We start from the raw sequence: 22,040 nt of genomic DNA, 5'->3' as shown, positions 1-22,040 counted from the left end.
TAATGTTCTGGGACTGAGATGATTGACTTCCAACAACCATCTTCCTTCGTGTGAGAGTTTTCCACATCATTCCCATTGACTTCAATTTTGCCAGTCGGGGCTTTTATGGCACACTTGGTCAAATGCTGTGGTATCGCCTTCCCTCTGGGGGCCCAATGCCTTCAGCCACTTCTTGATATCACATGGAATGAATCGAATTAGCTGAAGATTAGCAGTGATGCTGGGAACCTCCAGAAGAGGCTGCGACAATTCATCCACTCAGCACTACTTTTTAAATATATTTTTAATGAAAACATTGTAAAACCAAAATAGCACAATAAAATATAAAACAGACGTTTCAAGTTCAACATAAAAAGAGCACAATCAACAAACAAGAACACATCCAATCCTGCAACCCCCCCCACAATAAAAACAAAAAAAAAACAACAGCTGATGGTAACTAACTCTTCAAAAAGGGAAAACAATGGCTGCCATCTTGGGTAGAACCCCTGTACCAACTCCCTAAAGGTATACTTTATCTTCTCCAAATATAGGAACTCCATGAGGTCTGCCGACCAAGCCGAGGCACAGGGAGGAGTAGAAGACCTGTACCTGAGTAGAACGTGCCTCCTAGCTGTTAACAAGGTCAAGGAGAGGACATCTGTCTGCAGCACTGGCGAGTCTGATACCCCGAGAATGGGCCACCAACAGACAAGGCTCCAGTTCGACATTAAGAATTTCTGACATCTTGTCGAAGGAGACCCAAAAGCTCAACAACTTGGGACAAGACCAGAACATGTGTGGTTAGCCGCCCCTGAGAACACCGCTCACACTTGTTGCCCACCCCTGAAATAAAAACCTCACTCAATGGAGTCTACTCTGCAGACAAGATCTGGCCATCAATACCTGAAATACTTCCTCACCAGACCCAGCCAAAGAAAAAATCCTTTTCAACAGGGAGGACTGTAGTGCCGCGAGAAATGATGGCAAGAAAATCGCAAATCTGGAAATAACTAACAAATTGGTCAAAAGAGCTGAAATGTTTCCCCAAGCTCCTCAAAGCTGGCAAACCTCTCCACAAACAAGTCTCCAGACCCTCCCTCCCCGTGATCTAATCTAACCCGCTGGCACAAAGATGATTACTACAGATAGGGGCCAACAACAACATGGAGCTAAATTTAAAATGTTGTCTGAACTGCTTCCAGATTCTCGGGGTGGATGACACCACAGGATTTGAAGAAAATCTTGCAGGAGAAAACAGTTGCTAAACCCACCAAACTACAGCACTTACAAGAACTTTCCTTCATTTGTTCCCACACGTCACCCGGAACACTAAGCAACCCTAGCACTTTTGCAATATTGGCTGCCCAATAATAAAATAACAAATTGGGTAAAGCTAAACCACTTGATTGTGTCTATCCCATGTCTAACCCTCTTGAGAAATGGGCTTTACACTAATTTGTTAACTCTGACAAAAAAGGATTTGGGGAGACACTGGATAAAGAAACAATAACCTCGGGAGGCTATTCATTTTATAGTCTGAAACTGTCCGCCAGGAACTGCGGGAAGTTATCCCACTTCATCAGATTTGACCTCATTCACCAGACTAGCAGAATTTAATTTATGGAGCGAGGCCCAAGGTGAAAAGGCAACACCCTCAGGCTCCCCTTCTCCTGGGGGATTAACTGGAAAGTATTCACTCTTGTCCAAATTCAACTTGAACCCTGAGAGGCAGCCAAAACTTCAAATAGCTTCATTACCTCATCCATAACGGAGACTGGGTCCGTAATGCAAGAAGCAGATCATCTGTGCACAAAGGCAACATATGCTCCCTCCCTCCTTCGATTTATCCCCTTCCAATGGTTCAATTGCTAAAGCTAAATAGAAGCAGAGGCCATGGACATCCCTGCCTCATACCCCTATTTAACAGAAAATAACCGAGCTTAAGGCATTAGTGCAGGGGTGGGCAAACTTTTCCGTGCAAGGGCCACATTCAGAAATTCACAATTCACAAAGGGCCGCATAGTATATTAAGTAAAATAATTACTACACCCGGTTATGATTCTGGGCGCCTCATATAGAACATAGAACAGCACAGCACAGAACAGGCCCTTCGGCCCTCGACGTTGTGCCGAGAAATGATCACCCTACTCGAGTCAACGTATCCACCCTATACCAGTAAGTAACCCAACAGCCATTAACCTTAAAAAAAAAATTAAAAAAAATTTTTAAAAAATTAAAAAAAAAAAAAAATTTTTTTTTAAAAAATGACTTGGTGGGCCGCAGAAATACCTTTGGCGGGCCGTAGTTTGCCCACTCCTGCATTAGTGCAAATACTAGAAGTGGGGACCCTGTACAATAACCAAATAACTTTTGCTCAAAACAAAACTTCCCAAGTATCTCCGAGATCCTTACTCCACCCTATCAAACACTTTTTCGGCATCTGTAGATGCAATCACCTCTGGTTTGGGTGCAGAAGAGGGGGAAAGGACAATATTTAATGGGCAATGTTAGTGCCTGACAATTGCTGACCCTTAAAGTTTGCCTGGTCCTTTGCAATCACCTCTGGGAGGCAGGGCACCAACCGCAGCGCCAACACCTTTTGCGAACAATTTGGCATCTACTTTCAAAAGCAAAATGGGTCAAAGTGACCTGCAGGACCAGGGAAATGGAGGCCTACGCAAGTGAATGGGGAGCGAACCCCGAGACAAGGAGTGATTGAACATACCTAATATTAAAGGGACTAACTGTCCTGCTAACCTCTTATGAAACTCAATAGGGAATCCATCAGAGCTGGGAGCTTTGGCCGTTTGCATTAGCCCAATGCACTTCAAAATTTCCTCCAGGCCCAACGGGAATTCCACCTCCTCCCGCCTTACCCTCCCCACCAATAGGAAGGATAACCCATCTCTAAAAACTCCAGCATGTCCAACTTTCCTCCTGGGGGGCTCTGACCTATAGCGACCCTCATAGAATGCTTCAGGCTGCGTTGATTTTAGGTGGGGCGGAAACCAAACCGCCACCTGAGCCCCTTATCTGCAAAATCCCCTGGGGAGCAGCCGCCAAACCCACCAGCACGATGAAATGAAAAATCTGTAGACACAGTCAATAAACCCTCCCTGCCCCAAACAAAACCACACCCAGAAATGCATACACAATAGAGAGGAAAACACAAACCCCTGAATTGCACTTCTAACTCTAACCCCAACCCGAACAAGAGCACAGCTTCATTATCCAAATCTAAACTGAGATAATGAACTGCAGCTACCTACGCCGCTCCACTCTATTGGCTAGCTAGCACTTCAGTTAGCAGGGCAGAGTGAAGAAAAATATTGACAAAAGAAACAAAGTAGAACAAAACCACAACATACTCCCAACAGGGAACAACCATTATAAGAGGAACAAACCCCACCCCCCCCCATAACATTGAGCCCCCACACCCAAATCCAACCTTTGAAAATGCTATCATCCCATCCAAGACACAGTCATTCTAGCTGGGATACCACCCCAAATTGAATTCCAAGAGCCGTCTCCACTCCTTTTTTATTGCAGCACCATGCACTTTTACCAGCTCATTGCTTTTCTCCAATGTGGACCAAATGGGAGCCAGAGCCACTTCGACCAACTGTTTTTATTTCTCAAGTTCAGTAGCCAAGATACTGGTAAGTATCGCGGCCGTTAGTGAAGTGGATGGAGTCTTAGCAGCAGCCTCTGCCATTTTCTCCACAGAAGAGACCCAAGAAGCCTCCGATTGCATCGATGCATTTCTTTCTTCAACTGTTTTTGCCCTAGTTCTTGGCATTTCCTTGATGTGGCACTTTATACCATCTATCAGATGGGATTATAAGGAAAAGTACCTCCATAAACTTGATGAAAAGGGCTAAAAATGCAGTACGCTGATTGGAGCCACCTCTACACACCCCCACTGGAAGTCCACTCAGCACTGCTGACTAAAGATGGTTGCAAATGCTTCAGCCTTGATGTTTTGAGCTAATATCCATGAAGTCTCCTCCCACAACTGGATGTGGTTTGATGTGTTGGTTATGGGATCACTGGGCTCTGTCTATTGCATAGAAGTAATCCTGTGTTGTAGCTTCACCATTTAAGAATGCCTGCTACTGCTCCTGACATATGTTCCTGCACTCTTGTTGAGCTAGGGTTAGTTTGTCAGCTGGGGATATGCTGAACCATGAGGTTAGATTGTGGTTGAATACAATTCTGCTGCTGCTGATGGCCCACAATGCCTGTGGCTGTCCAGTTCTCAGTTGCTAGATCAGTATCCCATTTAATGGCATCAGAAGATAATGAAGGGTACCCTCAAAGTAAAGATGGGGCACCACATAGTCCTTATGGAGCCCGTCACTGTCATAGATGCATCTGCGACATGCATTTTGGTCAGGACAAGGTCATAGGTTTTTCCCGTTGGCTTCCTCACCACCTGATGCAGGCCCAGTCTGCATGTTCTTCAAGACTCAGCCAGCTCTGTCAATAGTGGTGATACAAGCCACTCTTGGTGATGGACATGTGAACCCAAGTTGGTGTCTGTGAATTTCCCATAAAAATCTCCCCCACCCCAGATGATGGTCAGAGTTTCCAAACTCCCCTCCCAAAAACAAACAATTGTTAAAATCTTCTCTCTCAATAATGTTTTCCCTTGAAGTTTTCATTCTGAAATGTGGTCCATATTTTCCAAATGACACTTTTAAACAAAGCTTCCACTCTACTTTTAACAGTGAACCCAATCGAGGATTTTACACCAACCCTTTTTAGGATTTCCGTGTCTTGCTTGCTGTACAAATTGTTCGAAATGACTAACTCTCAATTCTCAGAATGTATTAAAATGGCATCACATTTTTGATTTATCTTTTAAATCTGGCTATTGCAATTGTCTCTAACTCAGTACTTTTTTGGTTTACTCTTCCTTGAATCCTTCCGAACAATATCTTGGATCTCTGTTCTCTTAGCTCCAGTCAAATGGGATGGCACGGTAGTTAGCGCTGTTATCTCTCAGCGCCAGGGGCCCGGGTTCAATTCCAGCCTTGGGTGACTATTTGTGTGGAGTTTGCACATTCTCCCCAAGTCTGGGTGGATTTCCTACGGTTGCTCCTCCCACAGTCCAGAGATGTGCAGGTTAGGTGGATTGATCCATGCTAAATTGCCCCTTTTGTACAGGTTGGGTTACGTAAATAGAGAGAGGTGGATGGGAAGTGGACATGGATAGGTTGCCCTTTCGGAGGATCAGTGCAGACTCTGAGCTTGAATTTCCTCTTATACTTTTGGGATTCAATTCAAGGAAAGTTAAAAGTGTATCTGAATTCCCTGGGGACTGTTCGCTAAAAAGCTTGCATCTTTGCAACTCCCTTGTGCTGTTCAGCTTCTCCTGGTGGAGTTGAGATGTTCACTCCCAAGTATCCTGTCTCCAGCTGCTTTTTTACATTACAGGGGTCTCCAGTAGCTAAGCAAGGACTGCATATTTCTACTGCCTATTTATTCCAGCCATAGCTCCCTCGAAGCATAATAGAGACACAGTTGGAACTGAACCTCCACACGTACAAACACCTTTATCTCACATGAATCTGAATATAGGCTTTACCCTTCCAGGCACAGAAACATTAAATTAAACCCACTTAAAACTATATCTTATCTCTCATGTTTACTGATAGAAATATAAACCCCCTTAAAGCTACATTTGTTTTCCTAACAAAAGGATGTCTCCTGAACTAAAAAAACTCACCACTATTCTTAGAATTCCCCTGATCCCAAAAAGGGTCAATAAGACATTCTGAATGGCGAACAGGGATTCTCACTCCCTCACTCCTATGCAGACTTAGGTGGGTGCTATCCGGGTCAATCTATATTTTCAAGTTATCCCCTGGTATAACCCATATCTTCATGGAATAATTTTATCTACTTACCATTTAGTAGCATCGATCCTGGGTCCCGCTTTGCTAAGTAAGTAAAGTAGACTTTGTAATAACCACTGTTTCAGGTTAAAACTTTAAGTTATTTTATTATTATATTTTTTCTTTTAAAAGATGCGATCACTGTCTTTGCAGAAAAGTAAAAAGATCTTGCTTCTGGATTCTCCCTAGTTGGTTGAAAAGACCTTCAGGTCCACCTTGGCAATCTCTCTTCTTTAGCTTTTGGTCTTCCTCAGATGAATTTGCTGTTCCGCTCGGTTTCTGTGCTCTATCCTTCCCATGACCGAGCTACGAGAGCTGACTCTGCTGGTTGTCCCCTTTTTTAGGGTTTATATTCCCCTTCTAGCAGTTATTAAGTTTATATGACATTAAAGTAACTTTATTTTACTCTTGATTGTACAAGGTACCTTTAATCTGAATTATTTCTAACATGACTGTATTCATATTGAGCATGACTTCAGCTCATCGACATTATTTCCCTTGTGATGTTCAAAAGTGCTTTGATCCCAGAGGGGTGTTACATCTGGTTTCTTCATTTCTAAAGTTGCTTTATTACCAAATAGTGCTCCAGCTCAGAACTCTGACTCCGATTTGGTGCTAATGTGTGTTCCCATTTTCACGTTGTCTCCAGCTTCCCATATTCACCTGGTGTCAGCAGAATTTCACACCTAAACATTTGTCACCCAATTCAACTGCAGATCCTAGCAATTCTTTTTTAGCTGCTTACTAAAATAATTAACTTCAAAAAAGATGAGAAATATTACTTTTTTCCATATAACAAAAAGGTCAATCTGCTGTGACTTAAAAGACATACATCAGTTTTACAGCTTGAATAGTCACAAGCTGTTTTCTTAAAGCCTGTTTGATAAAGGCTATCTGCATTTCAAAATCATCTTTTGCAGCTGCTGTTAACCCTTGGTGGGATTTTTCCCTACATTCTCTCTCTTGTAGCCTTAGGTCAGGTGTTGTCAGGCTTCCATGTTTCAAATGACATATTTTTCCATTTTTACTTTTACTTGTGGCAGTATCTAGAATTAGGGGTTACCACTTTTTTTTAATTTAAAAAGTTGTCACCCATTTAAAACCAATGAGAAATTTCATATGTGGGTTGTGTCTTTGGAACTACACTTCCACCACCTTTTGAGGAAGAAAGTCTGAATATTTTTAAGGCAGAAGTAGATAGACTTTTCATATGCAAGGGAAAGGTTCATAAGCAGGGGAGTGAAGACTTTTCATAAGCAGGGGAAAGGTTATCCGGGTTGGGCAGGAATGCTGTTCCAATCCGATTAGTCTTCATCTCATTGAATGATGGAGCAGGCTCAAGAGGCTAAGTGGCCTACTCCTAATTTGTATGTTCATATACACTGATTGTTGGTCAGTACAATAGGAAAGAATTGAGAAAAAGCAATTTTTGTACTAAAATCTAAATAAATATCCATATGGTTTTATTCCTTTTATTTTGTTTCATTTATACTCAAAAGTAAGCATTGTGGATATGAACTTTTGAAAATATTACTAAGGTTCAGTTTGTAAAGAGCTAATTAAATTCTGTATTTAAACAAAGAGTTGCTTTCCTAAATTACTTGCAGGAATGTATTTTATATGTACAGAATGTGAGGAAGCAATGTTATTTATTGAAATCTGCGTGCAATGGATAAAGAAGATGGTATTTATTAGCAGGTAGTCAAAAATACTTTGCTGTCACAAGGAAAATGACTGGTAGATGAATACGTCTTTCGCTATCCTGAAATAAGCAATCTCATTGTAACATTACTCGTCAATGTTATTGGGCAATTTTAATACTATTAAGTATTTTCTGCTACTTCTGTTTAGGTGATGGACCTTGTTTGGGATTCAGAAAACCCAAACATCCTTATCAATGGCTTTCTTATAAACAGGTAAGAATAAATTTGAAAGAACCATCAGACAAAATCTTTTACTTTAATTCATTTGTATCTCACAAAAGGGAACTGGTGGATGCACTGTGCTTGGATTTTCAGAAGCATTTGATTATGTGTCACATCAAAGATTCCTGCAGTTTAAAATAAAAAAGCTCATGGTGCAGGGACAGTATTTTACTATGGATCAAAAGTTGTCTAGCTACCAGGCAGCAGTAGGCATAAATGAAATGAAATGAAAATCGCTTATTATCACAAGTAGGCTTCAAATGAAGTTACTGTGAAAAGCCCTAGTCGCCACATTCCGTCGCCTGTTCGGGGTGGCTGGTTCTGGAATTGAACTGTGCGATCTTTTTCTGGTTGGCGAGGTGACACAAGTAGTGTGCCACAGGGATCAGTGCTGGGGCCCCTTTACAATTTATATAAATGACTTGGATGAAGGGCCTGAAGGTTTGGTTGCTAAATTTGCTGATGAGACAAAGCTAGATAGGAAAGCAAGCTTTGTGAAGAGGACATTAAGTGGTGACAAAAAAGTTAGAGGTTAGGTGAATGGGCAAATCTGACAAATGGAGCATCAAGTGGAAAACTGAGATTTCCTATTTTGGCAAGCTGGATAAAAAAAATCATCATCATCTAAATGATGACAGAGCTCTTAGATGCAGAGTGTTGTAGTGCATGGATTTCAAAGGTTAGTGTACAGGTGCAGCATGTAATTAGCAAAGCTAATAGAATGTTATTGTTTAGTGCAAGGGAAATTGAATACAAGAGTAGTGAGGTCATGCTTCAGTTATACAGGGAGACCACATCTGGAGTACAGTGGACAGCAGAGCAGGTTTACTAGATCAATACCTGGAATGGGCAGACTATCTTAATGAGGAAAGGTTGGACAGGCTAGGTTAGTAAACATCAGCGGATAGAAGAGTTCAAGGTGACTTGATTGAAGCATACAAGATTCTGAGGGGACTTGACAGGGCAGACTTGGAGAGGGAACTTGGCAGTGCATATATGGAGAGGATGTTTCGTCCTGTGGGACAACCTATAACTAGAGGCCACTATTAAAACAAGAGTTGCCTATTTAAAAGGCAGATAGGAAAAATTAGTGTTGACTTTGCAATTCTCTTCCTCAAAAGATGGTTAAAGCAAAGTCTTTGAAGATCTTTCTGGCAGAAGTAGATGGTTCTCGATAAGCAAGGGAGGGAAAGGTTATTTGGGGTAAGCAGGAATGTGAAGCTTAAATGAGATTGGCGGTGATCTTATTGAATGGTGGGGCAGGCACGAGGGGCTGAGTGGCCTACAGCACCTAATTTGTATGTAAGTTCAGCTGTTTTATCCATCTTTGATCTTATTACCGACTTTGCAAAAAACTTTCAGAACATATTCAACAATAAATTTAGTTTATTTATGTAAGCAAAGTGCTTCAATTTTATACAGTATATAACAGTTATCTACTTGTAACCTGGTCAAATTGTTTTTTCCCCCATGTGTATGCAGTGTTCAAGGTTTGATTGGTCAGTCCCTGTTTTGGTGTCCCTGTTATGATGATCGGCATGTAAGAATGTGCAGCTATAATTACGACACTTTTCTAGCACAAACATTTCTGAGACTTGATCATCTGGTATTGAAATACATAGTTTCCGTAGCAATGAAACACATATATATATACAACTCTTGTTGGAGGCATCCAGGGAATTAATTTCCTTTTGGACGGTAGTTTTGATGCTCCTCAGTGCATTGAGATTCCATCATTTATGAGGTGATGTGGCATCAATGCAACAATGTTACTTCAGGGCATTAATTACAGGGTCCGATCAGTTTAATTGGTTGAGATTTGAAAACAAATGGGACGTGACCAATATTGTTCTCCTCACAGGTGGCAACTCGAGCTGAGGATTTAGGATCTGGATTGCTCAAAAAAAACTGCAGATCCTCACCAGACCAGTTTATTGGTGTTTTTGCACAAAACAGACCTGAGGTGAGAGATAAGTATTAAGAAGTGGTTTTGCAAAAAAGAATCTTCTTGTGGTATTTACTTGTTTACATGTTTCTTTTTGTATTTTCATAATTGCAACTTTCTATCAGTGGATTATTGCTGAGCTGGCATGCTATACTTACTCCATGGTGATAGTGCCACTTTATGACACACTTGGACCTGAAGCCATTCGCTACATAATTAACACAGGTAAAAACAAAACAACCTACTTTAAATAATATGCCACTTATTAAATTTAAATGACAATAGTGAAATGAAATCAAACTATTCTTAAATTCAAGCCGTTAAAAATAGCAACCTTCTGAAGTCTAAACCTCTTACTAAATATCCTATTGGAATCCAGCAGATCCAGATGGGATGGTGAAATAATTAACTAATTTCCATAAACCATCATACGAGTGTGTATTTTATGAATTATTCAGAAATAAGTAAGAACATGTTGGAGTTTCCTAGTCTGGAATAGCATTAGAAAACAAATGGATTGCAAACAAATTAAAACACTTTTATCATGACTGGGGCAAAAATGACTTCATGGATGGCTTCCTTACTATATTTATTCATATTACATCTTTTGGACCACTGAAAGTTGTCATATCACTGAAGCATAATGTTGTATTGCTGGAAATATGATTTGGCTCTATTATCACGTGTTCCGAGATACAGTGAAAGGTATTGTTCTGTGTACAGTCCAGACAGATCACTGCATACATGCAAACCATCAGACAGCCAATAAATACACAATGTAAATACATAGACATTGGGTAAAGCATACAACTGTAATGCTACACATTAGAGAAGATGCATGGATAGATCAGTTCAGTCCATAATAGGGTATTTATTTCTTCATTTTTGGATTTGAATTTCAGAAGATCCTGTTTGTATTAAAAGTATTTTGTCAAACAATTTCTCATGGAATGTACACATGATGAAGCAAATCACACTGACAGTGACCCAGAGCCGGGATCGGACCTGGGACCTGGGTGCCGTGAGGCAGCAATGCTAACCACTGCACCACAGTGCAGGCCTATCCTAATGCACAAGATTACAAAGATCCCAATCTCTCCTAGTCCCACACTCTTCCTTATATTTTAAAACACTTTTTTTAAACAAGTGATAATGTTTAGAATACAAGAGCAGGGATGCATTGTTGAGGCTGGATAAGACTCTGGTCAGACCCCATGTGGAATATTGTGAGCAGTTTTGGGCCCCGTATTTAAGGAAGGATGTGCGGGCCTTGGAGAGGGTCCAGAGGAGATTCACAATGTTCCCGGAATGAAGGACTTGTCATGTGCGGAGCAGATGAGGACTCTGGGTCTGTACAAGATGGAGTTTAGAAGGATGAGGGAGGATCTCATTAAAATTTACAGAATACTCCGGGGCATAGATAGCGTAAACGTGGAGTGGATGTTTTCACTAGTGGGAGAAACTAGAACCCGAGGGCACAGCCTCCGACTGAAGGGACGATCCTTTAACACAGATGAGGAAGAATTTCTTCAGCGAGAGGATGATGACTATGCAGAACTCATTGCCTCAGAAGACTGTGGATGCCACAGAAGACTGTGGAGTCTGTAGTGATCCTCGCCCGAGTATGTACAGAAGGGGCTGATGGGAAATGGAAGTACCACCAGGGGGCAGCATGGGGACATATAAGAGTGATGCCAAAGGCCCGCCCTCGCTCACTTTGGCTGGAGAGACAGGGGAGCAGGACAGGACGGAAGTTGAGCTCAGGGCTGCAAGTGGTTAGGCCTAGTTGCAGAGCATAGAAAAGCAGTATCTTTACAAGTGCCATTCTGTAAGTAAAAGCTAACGAAGTAATTTATTGTGGAGCACAATAAACCATCCTTCAACTGCTGAACAACTTCTAGCATTCTTTTAAGAAACATAACCGAGTCCAAGTCACAAGTGACTTTAAGACAGAGATAGCCTTCCGGTGACAGTGATGTGCTGAGTGGATGCACAAAAGGTGGCTCTCCTCTGAAGAACCAGAAATTGGCACATTTGACCGTATTTAGCTTTAAAAATCAGACAAAAACATCCCATACACTCTACTTCATACAGCCAAGAAGCGTTGCCAGGTGGCAGCAGCTCCAGGGGACGCAAAGAGGCCAAAATCAGCAGCAGAGGACAGAAGCAAGCGAGTGGATCTGTGGACCCATGAGGCGGGGGTCCGCTGCCATACCCAAGAGAGAGCGCGAGAGACCAGTTCGCTGCAAAACGAGTTGCCCTCGCTGGAGGATGGATGGAAGAATTTCCTAATGAGAGAACTAAAGGAGCAGAAAAACTAAAGGAGCAGAAAAACGAGTAAGATCAAGGTGGTGGTCACAGGTGGTTAGCCTCAGGATCAGAGAATCCCACCCGTTGTTTCTGCGAGATTGGTGATGAACCAGGGGAACCTGAAAGCAAAGATGAAAAACCAGGAGAGCTGGTCAAGGCACCAAAACTTCAGGATAGTGGGCCTTCCAGAGGGAACTGAGGGCAGGAACCTGATAGATTATGTGGCACAGATGCTGGGGAACCTGATGGGGAGGGACAGCTTCCCCAACCCACCGGAGATCGATAGGGTCTATAAGGTCGCTCCGGCCAAAACCCAAGGCTGGGGAGCAGCCGAGGGCGATCATCACCAAATTATTTTGGTACAAAGACCGGGAGAGAATCCTGCGCTGAGCCAGGCAAATGAAGGCCTGAAACTGGGAGGGAAACGAGATCAGGATATACTAAGACATTGGGGCAGACCTGGCAAAGCGCCAGGCTAAGTTCAATAAAGCGAAGGCAGCCCTATACAGGAACGAAGGGAGATGCTGTACCCAGACAGACTTTGGGTAATGTACCTAGACAGGGAGCATTATTTCATGACCAACAGGCAGGTAAATAGCAACAGGAGATGACACTGAGGCGGTCTCTTGAGATATGAAAAATGTCAAAGGACAATTTGCGTTGGACTGCATCACCTCGTTCTGAACCCAGGAACTAGAGCACAGAAAAGAGGGGGCGAGGGCAACAGAGTGCAGGAGAGGATGAGGAGAAGACCGAAGGGGAAGAAAAGCAGCGGCCGAATGTGGGGTTGGGCTGAAGCGGAAAAGCTAGTGCCAGAAGATATGAGTGAGGGGGGTGCTGCGGCGCATCTCCCAATGGGGAGAGAAGACAGAGTGGGCTGGAGGGGGCTCTTGGCTGGCTGCAACAGGCCACACGAGGTAACAACTTTAGAGCTTCTGGCGGAGAGAAAAAAAGCTGCAAGTGGACTTTAACCTGCTATCCGTGAGGAAAGCAGTGTACCAACTCCACCAGATACTGGGGACCTTCAATGAACTTGGAGAAAAAGCCAGCCGCTTTCTGGCTCACCAGCTGAGAAAGCAGGCAGCCATGAAGGTAATAGTGCAGGTCAGTGAGAACAATGGCAGACTGGTAGCTAAGGCAGAAGGTCAACAAAGCATTCGAGGCCTTCTACGGGGGGCTGTTTACCTTTGAACCTCCCAGAAGGGGGCTCACAGTTCTTCGATGGTTTGCACATGCCAGTCGTGGGGGAAGATGGGAGGAGAGTGCTGGAAGCACCGCTAGAACTAGGAGAAGTCATGGAGAGCATTAACTCCATGCAGGTAGGAAAGGCACTGGACCGGACTGATCCATGGTGAAATTCTGCAAAACATTCACGGCAGCACTAGCCTCGCACCAGTTGGAGATGTTCACAGATTCGCTAGCAAGAGGCACTCTGTCACCTCCGTTAGCACAAGCCACATTCAGTGATACCCAAGAAAGACTAAGGACCAACTGAATGTGGGTCCTACAAACCCATCTCACTTCAATGTAGACGTGAAGATACTGGCAAAAACCCTGGCTAGGCGACTGGAGAATTACGTACCAGAAGTGGTCGCGGTAGACCAGATGGGCTTTGTCAAGGGTAGGCAGCTAACTGCGAACATCAGGCACCTGTTGAATGTAATAATGACTCCATCTGGGGAGAGAACAGGAAAGCTGATCATCTCCCTGGATGCAGAAAAGGCCTTCGACAGAGTCGAGTGGAAGTACCTCATACTGGAAAGGTTTGGAGTGAGAACAGGGTTTACCTCCTGGGTGAAACCCCTGTACAACGCCCCCATAGTGAGAGTACCGACCAACACTATCTGCTCTAAATACGTACATGGGCACAAGGGAGAGATGTCCGCTGCCCAGCTACTACTTTCCCTGGCAGTTGAGCCACTGGCAATCACCCTCCGAAAGGTGAAAAATTGGAGAGAGGAGGACAGAGAGCCCAGCATCTCACTCCATGTGGCTGACCTTCTCTATGTCTCAGACCCACATGCAGGGGATCATGAAGCTCCTGAAAGAGTTTTGGGCCCTCTCGGGCTCCAAACTCAATGGAGCAAAAGTTAAATCTTCCCTGTGAACGCGAAAGGAAGAGGGGCAGCGCTGGAGTTTCTGCCATTCAAGCAAGCCAAAATCAAATTCCGCTACTTGGGGATCCAAATTGCCTACGATTGAACATGGGTCCACAAGTGGAACTTGACTAGTCTGGCGGACTAAAGAAAACAACCTGCAACGGTGTGAAGCACTCCCACTCTCCCTAGTGGGGAGGGTGCAGACAACCAAGATAAATGTGCTGCCCAGATTCCTCTTCCTGTTCATATCCCCAAGGCCACCTGTAACACAATTGATAAATAGATCATGGTGTTCATGAGGAGGGAAAGACTCCAAGGATCCCCAAAAGTGTCCTACAAAGAAAAGTATGGGAGGTCTGGTCCTCCAAACCTACAGTACTACCACTGGGTGGCCACAGCAGAGAGAGTGAGGGGATGGGTGAAGGAATCAGAAGCAGAATGGGTGAGGATGCAGGAGAGTTCCTGCATAGGGACGTCCTTCTGAGCCCTTGCCACAAGACTCCCATCCCCGCCAGCCAAACACTCAACAAGCCCATGATAGTAACCACAGTCCGGACCTGGAACCAACTGACAGCACTTTGGCCTGACTGAAATGTTCACCATGGCCCCTATCTGCAACAACCACATATTTGCGCCAACCACGATGGGCGCCATCTTCTATTAAAAGGTCCAGGGGGGGGGGGGGGGGGACATTGACAGTCAATGAATTCTACAAGGACAATAGGTTAGGGATGTTAGATGAACTAGCAGGCTCTAGCTGCCTAGGGGAAACTACCTGAGATACATCTAGTCAAAAACCTCCTGTGTAGGGAAACACCAACATCCCTGAGAGCGCCGGGATACACATTACTAGACCAAATGTTGGATGAGGGTGACATTGGGAGGGTAACTGCGGGGCCTGCACAGGCTACTACTCGAGGAAGCACACACCCCTCTGGGCAAGACCAGAGAAAAATGGGAGGAAGAACTCTGGATAGAAGTAAGGGGTGTGGGGTGGCACTCTGGATCGATGCACTGAACAAAGCAAACTCCACCTTTACATATGCAAGGCTGAGCAGCTTAAAGTGGTGCACAGAGCACACCTAACCAGAATGAGCAGGTTCTTTCCGGAACTGGAGGACAAACACGAATGGTGACAGGGTGGCCCTGCCAACTACGCCCACATGCCCCAGATTTGCCGGGTTCTGGGCGGCCTTCTTAATGTCCAAGTTTGTGGGGATGAGTGTGGAGCCTGAAAGTGGCGGTCTTCAGGGTCTCCGAGCAGCCAGAACTTTTCATGGGGAGGGGGTCTGACCCCCTTGCTTTTGATTCCCTAAAGGCCTGCCGAAGAATCCACCATGGTGATCAGCAGCACCCAAATCTACGGACTGGCTGTCCGACCTATTGGAATTCCTCCACCTGGAGAAAATCAAATTCACCGTCAGGTGTATTACTTCCTTCTTCTGATTGTACTGTCACACGTAAAAAAAAAACTAAAACCCAATAAAAACATTAAAAATAAAGGACCGAGATAGATAGGTTCTCGATTTAATAAGAGAATCGAGGATTATGGGGAGAAGGTAGGAAAATGGGGATGTGAAACATATCAGCTATGATTGAATTGCAGAGCAGCTCGATGGGCCGAATGGCCATATTCTGCTCCTATGTCTTATGATCTTAATTAAGAGTATTACCTCTGTATCCTAGCATAATGTCTACTCGTGTTTTGGGGCATGGGGAACAATGCACTATGTTATCAAGATTCAAGAGTTATTTGTATCTTCTAAATCTTTATTTCTCACATTTCGCTATGCACTGCTAACCCATGGACCCCTCTCTTATTTTTAAGCTGAGATTTCCACAGTTATCTGTGACAAGGTGGAAAAAGCTAAAATTCTTTTGAAGAATGTCGAGAAGAAGGAGACTCCAGGCTTGAAGATAGTAATCCTCATGGACCCATTTGAGATGGACTTGGTTGAGATGGGAAATGACTGTGGAGTGCAAATACTGGCACTCCAGGAGGTGGAGGTATGTGAATGATGTCAGTGGCACATTGTGGTTCTAGGTAAAAGTACTGTGGCATGTTATTGTTCATATTGTTGACTTTTAAATCTATTTTAGCCCAGTTGCCAAATGATTTGTCACACGATAAAAGGAAAACAAAAGAATCCAACGACAATGGGGCCAGTGGTGGAGTGATTGCAGGTTTTGAGTTTGGAAGACCTGGAATAGCAGGTTTCCCTCAGGTTCTGCTGGGGAGAATCTGATTACTATTTAGAACTAGTTTCTCAGTGGCAGCCAGCCAGGTTAAAAGTCTATTAGCTATCTGGAAAATGGGCCTGTGGCACCAGGCTGCAGTTGGGGCTCACAGGTGAAGGTGAAAGACTGGTGAGATCGTAGGCCAGAGAAAAGATCGAAGAATGGGTACAACGAAAGATCAAGGGGCTGGAACAAGATCAGGCCGCCAATGAAGACCATGGATTTTTGGGGGGGCGAGGAGAGGGTTTTCTTTTGGAGGGGGGAAGGGAAGAGAGGGTGGCAGCAGTAAAACCAGGAGACAATAACAATGCAAAGAGCGAATCATGGGATGGGGCAGAAATGGCAGACCATGGGGGACACCAGGATGGCATTGAATCACATGATTGTAGGTTCTGACTGAGGGGGAGTGCTGTTCCAATCATTGTGGAGATCAAAAGGGTATATTTGGGAAACGAGAAATAGTACCCTGGCTCCTCCTGGGCCATGCATACTCTGGAAAGACACTTGGCTATTCCACCAGCAGTCCTCGCCTCTCTACCAGCTGTTGGATTTCCCAAGGCCTGGGAAACCAGGTTGGCCAGTGTTAAAACTGGAATAATGACAAAATCTTAGGAGTGCATCATTAAAACTTTTTAAACGAGGGTTGCTTCATCTGAGAGTTGGCCACATGAAAATGCACCAGAAGCTTAAGGCAGGTCGAGTTGAACTTTTTTGTCTAGAGTGTTATGAAAAATTGTTGGTCTGAGATGTTGACCTTTTATCTTATGTCTGAGGTGCATTTTGCGAGGTGGGAAGTGATTGGGACACAAGAACAGAAGTAAGGATTTTCTAGACTGCTGCCTTATGGCACCCAGGTACCAGGTTCGATCCTGGCCCCAGGTCACTGTCCATGTGGAGTTTACACATTCTCTCCGTGTCTGCGTGAGTTTCACCCCACAACCCAAAGATGTGCAGGATAGGTAGATTGGCCATGATAAATTGCCCCTTAATTGGAAAAAATGAATTGGGTACTCTAAACTGTAAAAAAAAACTGAAGATGGATGAGTTGGAGTCGGGCCACCTCCCTTGGGTGTTAAATTTGCCTCCAAAGGTCCAGAAGACATGATGTACATGAAAAAAGAAGTGGTCCTATTTTAACACAAGAACCAAATACTGCGGATGGTGGAAATACTCAGCAGGTCTAACAGCGTCTGTGAAGAAAGAAACAGGTCCATGACTGAATATTTCCACTATTTTCTGTTTTTATTCTAAGTCTTTTAAGTCGGCAAGCTGGCTCATAACCCCACAGATTATTCAAGTAAAAAATAAGAGCCTTTAAAAAGGCTCTGCCAATTAAATTACAGGAAGTGGTTGATCTATTTTTAATGGATCAAACAGAATTCATTAAATAAAATGAGTGAAATCAAAACAAAGTTCAGTGTTGATCTACTGCAGAAGGCATGCAGCAAACCAGCAGAGTTTGGACCGCTTCAACAATGGCATGTGACAACAGCACAAAACTGCATATAATTTTGCTGCATTTGACACTAACTTGTGGGGAAATTAGTTTTCTAATATTGGTGTTAGGTAGGGAACTTCATTGCACTTGGTGTGTAAGGGCACAGAAACTACTGTGGGAACCAAATGTGATCATTTTAATACTGTTATGGGAGCGGCGTTTTCAGAACCCCAAAATGTATCATGGAGTTCAACCAATCTTTCCCTTTAATGTATTGTTGCTTTTGAAGCACACACAGCTTGGTCTCCAGGTGTGGAACTACGATTATGGACACGTGGGGTTTTAAACATAAAACAATGTTTAGTTCATGAATTCGACTTAACCTTCTTAAATAAACATTGGCTCTCTTAACACCCCTTACTTAAAATAATACAACACTAAATAATCTCTAAAATGTTCCTTCAAACCTCCAAAAGACTTAACACCTTTAAACAGAAACACATCAGGTTAAAGACATTACTATTATGAGTTTAAATCACCCAAATGATTCAGAGATGGTCTTTTCTGGCAGAGATCACTGCAGATCCAGCTTACTGCAAACACAGACACACCCAAGCTATTTTCCTCAAAACTGGCTTTCTCCTTTTCAAGCAGCTCACAGCAAACCAGCCAGGCACTTTTCAAAATGCTTTCTCAGGACTGGCTTTCTCCTTTTCAAACAGCTCACAGCAAACCAGCCAGGCACTTTTCAGCTGCTCTCTCTCAAAACTGAAACACTGCAAAATGGCTGAGCTAGAAACCCAGCTCCACCCACACTCTGACATTGCTTCAGTAATATGAGCTGCTCCATTTCTCAAAGGTACTTTGCTTAAGCATCCATTTCTTAACGGTACTCTCACATGACAATACCAAAGAGTATTACAAATTGGTTTTGTTTGCAGTGCTCTACAATTGCATATCCTTTGCAATTGGTTCTATGATGCTTAATTGCTTTTTATATGTGTCCCATTTTTACTGTGTGGTGACTTTCTTGCTTTCAGAATCTTGGACGGGTGAACAGACAAACTCCTGTGGTGAGTGAAACATAATTAACTTTTGAGTAGATATCATATTCCAAGGGATGGTAACTTGAACATGTGCATCAACAGCATCCAGCATAGATGAGCACTGTCTCTAATTTTTGACAGCTACAGCTTGCACTGCCTTTAGTTTCTTGATTTTTGTTTGTTTGCTACTCAGCCTCCACGACCCGAGGACCTATCGATTGTCTGTTTTACTAGTGGAACAACAGGTATGTGCCATAAGAAGTACGAGTGGTTGCATTAATTAATGGCAATAAATAGTAGGATAAACTTGGCATTCCTTTCTCACTGCCCAATTTCACAGAAGCTGATCCACAATCACTGCATGTGCGCATATTAGGGTAGAGAAATGTGACAAGTCCATTTTTGCACAGCAGAGTTTTTCAGACATCAACGAGATAAATTACCATATATGTTTGCGATGTTGGTTGGACGATATTCTTGGTCTGTTTGTCTCAGTAGACCAGGGGGTCACTGAATTACCATCTGGGGATTGAACTCTTTCCTTACTTGAATCCATGATTCTTTCTCAATCAGTAATACAGCTCACACTTCTACATTGGTCCAAGGACCACCTGTATTCAGCAATTCCAGAAGTAAATTCTACGAGTCTATGAAGTCTTAATTTTCTAGGTTTTCTCAGATATGAATGGCCGAATATTGATATTTTAATCCCTCTGCCTCAGGAATACTAGTCCAATGATAATACCACAATGTCACTTCTACTCCCTCAGGAATACTAGTTCAGTGATAATACCACAATGTCACTTCTACTCCCTCAGGAATACTAGTTCAGTGATAATACCACAATGCCAATTCCATCCCCTCGGAATACTAGTCCAGTGTCAATACCCCAATGCCACTTCCACATCCCTTTCTTTTTTTTGATCAAGGACCTTGGCTCGGAGCATGCATCTTGCTCTGCATGCAAGTGCACAATTAAATAATGTAGCCAATAGACAGGTGGTTCAGGGTCAGGCTGAAGTGTGCACTGATGGTACCTGTAACAGAAATATCACCACCTCGCTCCCACCCACAGGGCAACCTAGAAATATCACCACCTCGCTCCCACCCACAAGGGCAACCGAGTGAATCCCGCTGGATCAAATTTGAGACAGCCAAATGGAGGTTGGCTGCAGCAGATTTTATAATAACCAGACCACTCTTGCCACCAGTGACTGTAATTATTGTCTTTATTCAGTCATGACCTGGAGGTCCTGGAGTGCTGTCAACCGATCTGATTGGCTAGCAGCTCTCCAAAAGCGGGGCTTCCTCCTGAATGAAGATCCATCTTCCAATACTCCTACCACGAGCTCGCAGAGGCATCAAAGTTGAGAGGAAAATAAGTAAAGGCTTCTAACAACTCGCCAAGTCTGAAGAAAAATGAAGAGTAAGCAATGTCGGAACTAAACCCTCTGATCGACCATATTGCCAGAAAGCAAAGATCATCGAGCCACCACTTGGACCCATCCAACTCTCAGGAGGAATTAACCAAGGATAAAGACTGGGCCCTACCTTCAACATCTCTCTAATTGTGGACCACCCACATTGGGACCCCTGAGGAGCAAAAGATTAATGGCCAAGCCCAGTGCCACTACAAGAACAAAGACATGAAAGAACTAGCCCCTAGGACTACCATGACTCTCCTGTCCATGCACCTCACAACTGAGGAGTGAGGTAGTCATCAGGATAAAAAGATCACTCCACTGGTCCATGAAAAGAGTAGACTTTAGGATCTGAAATGCTGAGCATTCCTCAGGGTCTTCCAAGGATAACCACAATCTGAACACTAGCTTCATTACTTCCAACTTGTTGACACAAATGGGCCAAGGCTGTCATCCACCTTGGCTCCTGCAGCGGTGCACAGCCTGGCCGGCTCCAGCAACTCCAAAACCTCTCATCCAACACCAGGAACAGAACCACACAGAAACGGAGGTTGGAAGGCCACCCCAATCTCCGGCTTCAAAGACCAGATTAAGTGTGCTTCCATTGAATTTGAATTTGATCTGCCTGTTTTCCAGATTGAGACTTCTGAAACATGGCAGCCAGTTCCCAAACTCTGCTGGGAACATCTCCACTACCTCACTGGAGACAGCATGCTCACCAGGGCTCCTCAACGGTTCCAGTTTATCGTCATCCAGTCGCCTCAGAATCTCGACCAGGTAGAGGCAGGCTTCCAACAAAGGAGGTGCTTGCCCTGTCGCAAGAATATCCTCATGCCCCACTGTCCACATTTTAAAAAAAAAAGGCATTTTCAATTTATATACAAATCACCAGAAATAATCCTCTTTATACACTTGTCATAGTACAAAAAGCCCCTTAGTTCCTTCGAACACACTGCATGTCCCACTTCATTATTTTTTTTTTCCAAATAAGGGGCAATTTAGTGTGGCTAATCCACCTACCCTACACAACTTTTTGGTTGTGGGGGTGAGACTCGCGCAGACACTGGGAGAATGTGCAAATTACACACGCACAGAGGGCCGGGATCGAACCCAAGTCCTTGTGAGGCAGCAGTGCCCCACTTTGTAAGAATGTAAAATAAAGATAGCCCCAAACCAAAAAACTTACCCCCCTTCCCAGCTGACATCTACCACTCCATAAAGAAGGCGATGGACAACCTCCATGTTAAGACGAATCCCTCCCCTGGCCCCGTAATGGCAAACTTGATCTTTTCTAGATGTAGGAATTTCACCAGGTCACTCTCCCACCATGCCGCCTTGGGGGTTCTGGAGCCCACCACCCTAATCAGATCTACCTCTAGGCTTTCAGGGAGGCAAAGGCCAACACATCAGCCTCTCTCCCCACCTGCACTCCGGATCCTCCAACACCCACAGTGCGACTGGACCTATAAAGACTTAATTACTTGCAAAGACTCTCATTCAAAGTATCATCTTGCATCATTGACTTTGTCTATATATGTGTTTGTGGAACCCTAATCTTCACTCACCTGATGAAGGTGCTGCGCTCTGAAAGCTAGTGATTCCAAATAAACTTGTTGGACTTTAACTTGGTGCTGTGAGACTTCTTACTGTGCACAATCTTTTCAAGCAACGGCGGGGGTGGCAGCCTTGCAAATATGGCTAGCTCTTTACTCATACAGTCCCTGATTGTAAATATC

The 22,040-nt window shown here is 43.8% G+C and overlaps 1 protein-coding gene across 7 annotated transcripts in view; it reads left to right on the top strand.

Moving 5' to 3' along the window:
* LOC119965327 (long-chain-fatty-acid--CoA ligase 6-like) overlaps positions 1–22,040 on the top strand; it is a 251,026-nt gene that overhangs the window by 119,624 nt on the left and 109,362 nt on the right. For all 7 annotated transcript variants that reach the window (XM_038795940.1, XM_038795944.1, XM_038795939.1 and 4 more), the window contains 6 exons: positions 7,734–7,798; positions 9,669–9,770; positions 9,878–9,977; positions 15,990–16,168; positions 18,878–18,910; positions 19,077–19,128. In XM_038795940.1, coding sequence (XP_038651868.1) covers positions 7,734–7,798; positions 9,669–9,770; positions 9,878–9,977; positions 15,990–16,168; positions 18,878–18,910; positions 19,077–19,128 — 531 coding nt within the window. The remainder of the gene's footprint in view (positions 1–7,733; positions 7,799–9,668; positions 9,771–9,877; positions 9,978–15,989; positions 16,169–18,877; positions 18,911–19,076; positions 19,129–22,040) is intronic.

This window comes from Scyliorhinus canicula, chromosome 4, assembly GCF_902713615.1.
Source record: "Scyliorhinus canicula chromosome 4, sScyCan1.1, whole genome shotgun sequence".
NCBI classification, from domain to species: domain Eukaryota; kingdom Metazoa; phylum Chordata; class Chondrichthyes; order Carcharhiniformes; family Scyliorhinidae; genus Scyliorhinus; species Scyliorhinus canicula.
Note: the sequence above shows the minus strand (reverse complement) of the source record. Positions and strands in the feature narration are given on the sequence as shown.